The following is an 8,761-nucleotide window of genomic DNA, read 5'->3' on the forward strand; positions in this document are numbered from 1 at the left end:
ACATCTCTTGTTGTCACATTGTTTTGGAGCTTTTGAGACTTAATCACAAACCTGCAAACTAACATTTGCAAGCAAATATACGTGCTAATACTTGTCTTTGTCATGGGGCTTTTATTCCCACCACCATTTTTCATTTCTAAAAATTCTGAAACCTGTAGTCTAGCTCGTGCTCTCATTGCTGTGTGCCTTGAAGTTCTCCAAACTCAGTCTGAATCATAGTCATTCGAAAGTCTGGTAGAGAAGGCCCATGCCGGAGGTGGTGTCTTTGCCTATATTGACATAATTACTGGGTATGATGGTTGAAAGTGGACCATGGAGCTGCAAAAGGAAGTCTGTTTTGCTCTGGCCACCTAGCTGAAGTAGTCTTCCATCATTCAGCAGGAGTAATTGTAGGGAGGCAGTGAGCGGGGGATTAGTGGTATCAGCAAACTAAGAGGCTTTCATATTGACAGAGAACAAGCAGTTTCATTCCTTGGGAACTTATTTAATTCTCTTAAAACTTTACCCACTGACACACTGAACCAAGTCACCCTCCTCTGGTTGCCCAAAGCCAGGTCAGCGTTTTGCCTCACCTTCCAGCTCAAGTGATTTAAAGGTGGGAAGCTTATTCTGGAGCTGGAGTCAGGGACAGCTTGGCTGCCAGATCAAGTCAGACTGGTATTCTTGTTCTCATTGAGCTGATTGAAGGCCAGTCAGACTGGCTAGGGAAAGCCATGAACTATATCTCAGCTACTCTTACAAGGCAGGCGGTCCGAAACTTACCATCCTCCAGTGCGAATTATGTTAAGGTTAGTAAACAAAAATGAAGAAACACATAGTTTACACTCCTGCTCACTAAAATTCCTCACTGTGTTTCATGATTAAAATTAGAAAAACTTCAGAGCTTGAGATCCCCACAGAGGTTTCTGGGCTTAGCATTTCTCTAAAGCAACCGTTTAATTATTTCACTGCGCTTTATTGCACCAACGAATGAAGAAACTGCGGCGCGTGTTGTTCAGGCTGTAAATAATATGTGATAGCTGTGCAAAACTTTATGAAACCGATTTTCTAGTGTTTGTCTGGTGGCTGATGGTCATACTGGAGACACGTGAACTCTACAATAAAAAAAGATGTTATGTATATTAATATATTAATGTGCTGCAGTTTGTGTTGAACTGATTGTGTGTTCTTTTGTGTGTGCGTTTCAGACCTGCTGTTTGGTGTCCCTGGAAAGTACACCGGAGTCAGTCATTACAACAGGAAGAGGGTGGTGACGTACACAATCACTGTGGTGCTGTCCAGCTACGACGCAAGGTGAGTGGAATAGATAAAAAAGAAAGGGAGATTAAAGTGCGGTTTTACTTGAGTTTTAGGGGAGCAGGCATGAAAGAGATGTGTTTTGAGGGATGGTGTAATGCTGGACACGTTAGCGTTAAAGAGCGACGCCGCACGAAGGATGCTGAGCTGCTGGCGGTTGGTTTGCGGCCGTTTTACCTGCCGAGGGAGTTGTCGCACATCCTGGCGGTTGCAGGTTACATCCCCTCCTCGGCTGATGCTGCTGTGAACTCATCCATAGTTCAGTGTCCCAGCTGCAAACATCACAGCCTCAGTCTGTGATCGTCATCTCAGGAGACTTTAATCATACATCGCTCTCCATATCTCCTGATTATTTCCTTGTATTTTCTTTCTATATTTTTGGATGCTGCTGTGGTGTGTAAATTCCGCCCCAATGGGAGATCAATAAAAATGATTCTATTCTATTATCTCAAAATAAATGCTTTCATCTCTCTTTTTTTTCATATTTTTTGCTGCTTCTTCTTGGAACAACATTTCTTTGCATGTAAAGAGCCGCTTTGTGTTGCATAAATGGTAATTGAATCACAGAATTTCTCCTTAATGCATCACTTACTGGTTTTTCTTGTGCTTTTTTTATTCTTTGTAGCCTATTCCCATATTAGTTTAAGGTATGAGTTCAGCAAGCATTACTGAGTCATATAGGAGGTTGTCATATTTCAAGGACTCGACAGTTACACGTCACCTACATCAGATATTTTTTTAAACGGTGTCCACCAGGGTTACATGATCTTCTACAGGGAGTGTTGCATTATGGATTTTTTCGTAGGCTTCATGTTGCACAGCCTGTCACTATTATTAAATAATCGCTTATTTGAGTTGACTGCGATCATTTTGCACGATCTTAAAAGTCTTTTTTATTCAAGTCTATAAAGACAGCTGAATGATGCAAGCAAAGATCTTGTCATTTTTCATTTGTACCCCCTTTCTTCTGCTCTAAGTTAATGAGGCTGATTTTTCACTGACTGCATTTCAGTGGTAATACATTGACGTTAACGTCAGAGATTTAGTTGCTGAACATCGCAGCACTTCTCTGGACACAAATTGGCTTAAAGGTGAATGAAAAGCGAGAGGCGATTTGTTGGATTTGCAGCAAAAAGATAGCACTTTTTGCACCTACGCCACTAAATTCAAGCGGATGGAGGCACGACATAAACGGAAAAAGATGCGTCGTTCATCACAGTTTTTTGTATTGAATTATGCTTCTGCAGATAGAAATGAAATGCCCGCTATGCAGATCTACTTACTTAGGCCCTCAGCAAAAAAAAGTAGATCCAATGAAAAACTGTTGAGAAAAGCAAAGAACACACACAGATTCATTTATTAGTTAGATGACAGTTAGTTATGTAGTTAGCTGTAGTTTCATGATTTTGACAACCCTGAGTTTGGCTGCTATGCTAACCGGTGTTCATTTGTAAGGAGCGGTTGGTTCACCGAGATGACCGTGCAGAAGTTTGTGGTGATTTTCGTAACATCTTTTGCGGTCAGGAAGTAAATAAATTAACAATAACTGAAAACGAGGTGGGCTGCAAGGTTGCTTGATGGTTAGCACCGTTGCCTCGCAGCAAGAAGGTCGCCTGAGTCAGCTGGGATAGACTCCAGCTCCCCCCCACGACCCTAGCGAGGATTAAGTGTTGTATAGATAATGGCTGGCTGAAATCGAGTTCATACTGTCTCCCAGAGTTGTCAGTGAAAATGATTTTGCAAGAGCCTGACATGTGAGAGTGTGAGTCTGTGACTGATAGACAATTACACAATTGTGGGTTTTACATTTTACTGTATTTTGTGTTTTCATGATTATGCAAGAAAAAAAAAGGCTTCAATGATGAGGACTGTTCTCCCTGAATTAATAGTGTCTCGGGAATCTTGTCTCCTTGTGTTTTCCTGTTCGTCTTATATTCAGTTTCTTTGCTGTATGTGATAATAATCTTGCTGCCTGCGTGTGTCCAGGTTCATGGGCAGCCTGCGGGCCCGCCTGAAGCACCTTCATCCATCAGCCAACTGCAGCCTGAGAGAGGACCACATGGTTCACGTCCACTTCAAGGAGGAGATCGGCATCGCTGAGCTCATCCCCCTCGTCACCACATACATCATTCTTTTTGCCTACATCTACTTCTCCACACGTCAGTCCAACTTCCTGTCCGTCTGCTCCGTCCTGTGTGTCTTGTTTCACCGTTACTTTTTGCCATCTTGGTTTCTTTCTTCTCTCCTTGTTTGCGCACCTCCTCCCCGTCCCAGTTAATATTTGAAAAGCGCCAAAGATTCAGACTCACGGCCGTTGGGCCTTTGTGTGCACACGTGTGTTTGTGTGCCAAGGTTGTTCCTGTCTGGTGCGGGGATTATCCTCACACGGGAACATTGCACACCGCTGTAAGAATGCGCACAGCAAACCCTCAGCAACTTGCCAGCACAAACATTAGTTCAGACAACAAAAACACACACACACACACACACACGCTCTAAATACTCAAAATGAGTATTCACACTTAAGCTCATTATTCGACTTACGCTTTCCACCTTGTTAAATACATTTTTTTTAGAAATGTAATTTGCAAAATTAAGATAAAATTCTTGCAGTGTCACTTTTGTTTAGGAGTTTTAAAAGACTAAATGAGAAATGTATTTCCCAATTTCCCCCTAAAATGAGAATCCTTAATTTTAAGTGATTTTTTTTCTTTTTTTTTTTTCTACCCAGTCTTCTGTCATTGTTATAAAATACACTTTATTTATCACTTGTAATCAACATTGTGCAGCAAATTCAAATTCATAGTTTGAGGGGAAGAAAGAGAGACTTGGACATTGTAGCAGGGTTCTGGACTGCGACCAGTACTGAGTGCCGGCACAAGTGGCAGCTGCTTTAGCCATGCCGGTGGAAGGTCGCACTCTTTTCTTCTTTTTTCCTTTTTTGTTTTTCAATGTCTCAGTCAGTCGCCCCCGACATGAAACAATCCAATTAGCTGTCGCTTGTTCCAACGATAAATCGGTCCATAGCAAATTGTTTTTAAAAACATAACGAGGAGAGGTACCAACTCAGATACTTTTTATGATAGAGAGTGCAGATACAGGCAGGGAGATAACAGCTGATTAATTTCCTGGATTTAGATTAAAGTCAATCAAACTGACGCTGGTACAGCTGTAAATTACAAGGCCTACGATCTCAGTGTATTTTAATGGAAAACCTTATGTTGACTTGAACTAACTGGGAATAAAAACTTTGGTTACAAAGTTTTACGGGAGTTACGAATGATAATTAGCAGTTGTTTGGATCGCTCCATTGTCTGGTCCTCAGCATGTGTTCTTTTCCTTCTTCACAGGTAAGATTGACATGGTGAAGTCTAAGTGGGGCCTGGCTCTGGCTGCTGTGGTCACAGTCCTCAGCTCTCTGCTCATGTCAGTGGGGCTGTGTACACTGTTTGGACTGACACCCACGCTCAATGGAGGGTAGGACTGCCTGCTTTCTGTGCTTATTTCAGTTTCTGAAGACGACTAAAGAGCCTTGGGCTCCACTCCTGTTAGTAGGAATGCAGAAACCGTTTCAAAACCAGGTTGTCAAGAAATCACTTAATTTTTGAACAAGTGGCAGAAATGTGTTTGGAGGAAGTTTGAAAATTGGTGATGAAAGTGTCTCAGACCTGATAGCGTACTGCTGCATCTACTTAATAACTGATGCTTAACTGATACTCAGACTTCCCATTTACAGGGAAACTATTAAATTCTTGTAATTTTTACTGCCTTATTTGCAGCTTTGATCCAGACTGAAATATCTCAGCAATCCAAGGATGCATTGCCATTAAATTATAAGCAGACATTTTATAGTTATTGTACACAGTCGTGCACTTATATAAAACAATGACATCGGAATCAAAATCAGCTTTACTTTGTATTTAAAGTTAATTAGCAAATATTAGCATGCTGACACACATTAGCGTGATAGACATGGAACAGTATTGTCAGCATGCTAATGTTAGTGTTTAGTTCACAGCACCACTGTGCCAAATTACAGGCAGACAGCTGCTGGCTTGGCTGGAGGCTTGTAGTCTTGAATCTGGAACATGTCAATATGTGTCTTGCAACTTGTCAGACCGAGTCACCAAGTTTTATATAGCACATCTAAAAGAACAGACGCTGATCCAAAGTGGTTTCTAATAGAATAATAGGGTTAATGTTACATATTTAAATAATTTATAGTACAAATTAATCTACACAATTATACATGTAAACCAAAAATGCCCTTTGAACAGCATTTTGGTGGCAGAGGAGGAAGAACTCCCCTCTAAAAGCATGGCACCTCCAGCAGAACCAGACTCATTGATTGCAGCCGTCGGCCCGAGCCAGTTAAAATGAGGATAAAGGAGAAAGAGGAAAGGATAGAAAAGAGAAACGTTTATGTGTTCTGCATAAATTATTTCAGACTGAAAACAATTAGTGTCCTGCTGACTTATATGAGGTCAGATAACATCACTACATTCAGCTTCTGGGTCATCGTTAAACAGTGTGATTATTTTTATGCTCTTTGATTGCCTTTCTTATATCCCAGTTAGCGTTTAATTGCCTCGGCAGCCGGTTACAGTTTCATTATAATCTCTTACCTTATTCACAGAAAGATAAGGACAGGTTCACCCACTCCCTCAATTGCACAAACGCACACCAGATTATTGACTTCCCACTTCCTCGATATTGATTTTACACAGATTTGTGTTAATGTTTACATCAGGAAGACAAAAAGTCAGTGTGTCAGTGAGGTCAAAAGAGGAAGGGCCAGCTGTTGAAGTGGGTTGGACCACTTTAGGGGGCGGAGACGTCGCGATATTGACATTTAATGGTTGTCCAATCATTTGAGGATTATCAGAAAGCAGAATCGTGGCGTGACAACGGCACACTGTTGTCCAGCCACTGACTAGGATCCTCGCGAGTCTGCTATGGGCTGTGCTTGTATTGTGGTTGCGTAAACACGCACGAAGGTCAACGTAACCAAACCACAAAGCTACATATGCTTCGTCACGATTCCTCCACGCACAGGAGATAGCGGCAGCGATCGGCTGTGTGCATGTGTGTGTTTATTATGTGCAGCGCTGCTGAGCACGTCTGATGTAACACGCAGAGCTGTTGACTCCTTTGTGACCCAGTTATATGCTTACTTCTAGAGCTCAAGCTTATCTCTCTGCACACTTCACTAGAGGAGGAAATTCCCAGCAGACATCAGCTAAATATTGCCAAACAGTTTCAAGCATAGATTATTTGCTTGTTTTAGCATCTGCACTGATTGAAAAATCACCTAATTTTTAAAATCGTTTGTCTAATTTCAGCTGGTGTCATGTCAATTTTGAGATCTAGCAATCACTGTCACTACAAGCAGCAAATCATGTTGCTGTTCACCTGATCTAAATGCAGCTGCTCATATTGATGGCTGCATGTGGTTTATGCTCATCATTCTTAATGCTAGATGGTCATTTTACAAAACAAATTCGTGGAGGCATTTTTTTTTTTCCACAAATGGTTGTTCTGGTGCGTCTCTGCATATAAATATAAACAGACAACAGTGCTCAGAAAGTGCTCTCTTGCTATTTTTTCTCTGCAGTGAGATCTTCCCTTACCTCGTGGTGGTGATCGGCTTGGAGAACGTCTTGGTCCTCACCAAGTCTGTGGTTTCCACCCCCGTCGACCTCGAGGTCAAACTACGTATCGCTCAGGGTACGATTAGAAAGTATAGAAAAACAGATTTTGGAAGCTCTTACAACACAAAGTGGCCTGTTAAATATCTAGTCTGTTTCTCCCTAAGTGTTGCTCTTTTTTTTAAATCTTCCAGGCCTTAGTAATGAGAGCTGGTCTATCATGAAGAACATGGCCACTGAACTGTGCATCATCCTCATTGGATATTTCACTCTGGTGCCAGCTATCCAGGTAACGGAAACATGGCTGAGTTGTTGCATCACTGAGAGTTAATTCTAGAAAGTACTTTAATGATTTAGCATGTCTCTTATGCTGAACAAATATATGAGAATAAATAAACTACACTGTGTTTATTCAGCAGTATCTTATGTTTATTTTATGAACAAAGCATAATGCTCTGTCAGGCTAAGTGCAGTTTGTTTGCACAGCCGAACAGATCCACAGAGTATTTAGAAATGTCTCTTGTGTCCCAAAGCTTCAGTGTCTGTTGAATTCAACACTGTGCTCCTAGGAAATGAATGGTTGATTCTAATTTTTATCTGTCTTCAAAGCCTCTTATTGGACAAAAAAAACCAAAAACTGAATAATTTGTGAAAACGTGTATTAAAAGGTGGTACCATATGTCATATTTTTGCAGGAGTTCTGTCTCTTTGCTGTCGTGGGGCTGGTGTCTGACTTCTTCCTGCAGATGTTCTTCTTCACCACAGTGCTGTCTATAGATATCCGCCGCATGGAGGTGAGATCTCACTTATACACACATTCAAACCGTTGTTTCCAGGTAATAAATGTTTTTACAGTTACTTCACTGATGCTTTTTTTTTTTTTTAAGGTACCTTATGTAAGCTGCTGTTTGCCTCAAGTATGCCCTAGTATTTTTTTACAGCTCTTGTGACAAATACTAACCATGTTGTACATTTTTCTGTCCAGTTGGTACAAGAATATTTTGTCTTGTCTGCTGTTCTATAAAATTGCTTCATGGTGTAGGCGTTTTATTGAACCAACCAGAAGGACAACTGGATAAATGACATGCATTTGCATCAAATTTAGTTCAGATACTCTCAAAGAGAACATGGCAAACACAAACTAACACACACATTCCTTAGAAGCAAATATAGGACATAAAGGAGGTCAGGTGGAGGTCACAGGCACACATACATTTACCACATAGTTTGGAGATTACTGTTTCCCACACGTGTCCCTCTGGTTTAAACCTCTTACTGCTGGACTGTTGCCCTTTTCCTGCCACACATATATATATATGACAACCTTTCAGCAGTGTTTAGCTCAGTACCCTGCTAAGTAAGTATTAGCACCATAAGCATATACATTTACAGAGAAAGATTTAGTATTCATAAACCTTTAATCCTCTCAAGAATAAAATGTACAATATGGTTAAGAAGGGTTCTTAATGATTGTTTGGCCTATATATTGTTAGAAAGCAGTGAAAAATATCTGTCACTGTTCATCAGTTCATAGTCGTGTCTCCAGATCGATTGTGTTTCCTGACTAGGAGCCAAAAAACTCGTTGACATCCAGTGAATAATGATATCAAACACAGAAAAGTAACGAATGTTCACGTTTGATAAACTGGATGCAGAGAATATTCTGGCATTTGATGAATTGCTTGAACAGTGAATTGATTATTCAGCTGACATTTGTTTCATCTCAGAGAAGAGGGATTTATCAGTGAAATCAGCTGGGAAAGTTTTGGTCTGAACCAATCGGTTTTAAGAAAACAATCCTTTATTAATCCCACAGC

General features: G+C 40.8%; 1 protein-coding gene across 1 annotated transcript in view; it reads left to right on the top strand.

Moving 5' to 3' along the window:
* LOC103364234 (sterol regulatory element-binding protein cleavage-activating protein) overlaps positions 1-7,861 on the top strand; it is a gene marked incomplete at its 3' end in the record, with an annotated part of 18,245 nt that extends 10,384 nt beyond the window's left edge. The window contains exons 6-11 of the mRNA XM_008291287.1: positions 1,188-1,293; positions 3,283-3,455; positions 4,647-4,773; positions 6,911-7,023; positions 7,139-7,233; positions 7,640-7,861. Of these exons, the coding sequence (XP_008289509.1) occupies positions 1,188-1,293; positions 3,283-3,455; positions 4,647-4,773; positions 6,911-7,023; positions 7,139-7,233; positions 7,640-7,861 (836 nt within the window). The remainder of the gene's footprint in view (positions 1-1,187; positions 1,294-3,282; positions 3,456-4,646; positions 4,774-6,910; positions 7,024-7,138; positions 7,234-7,639) is intronic.
* Between the last annotated feature and the right edge of the window lie 900 nt (positions 7,862-8,761).

This window comes from Stegastes partitus, unplaced genomic scaffold (genome assembly GCF_000690725.1).
Source record: "Stegastes partitus isolate 25-593 unplaced genomic scaffold, Stegastes_partitus-1.0.2 Scaffold729, whole genome shotgun sequence".
NCBI classification, from domain to species: Eukaryota; Metazoa; Chordata; class Actinopteri; family Pomacentridae; genus Stegastes; species Stegastes partitus.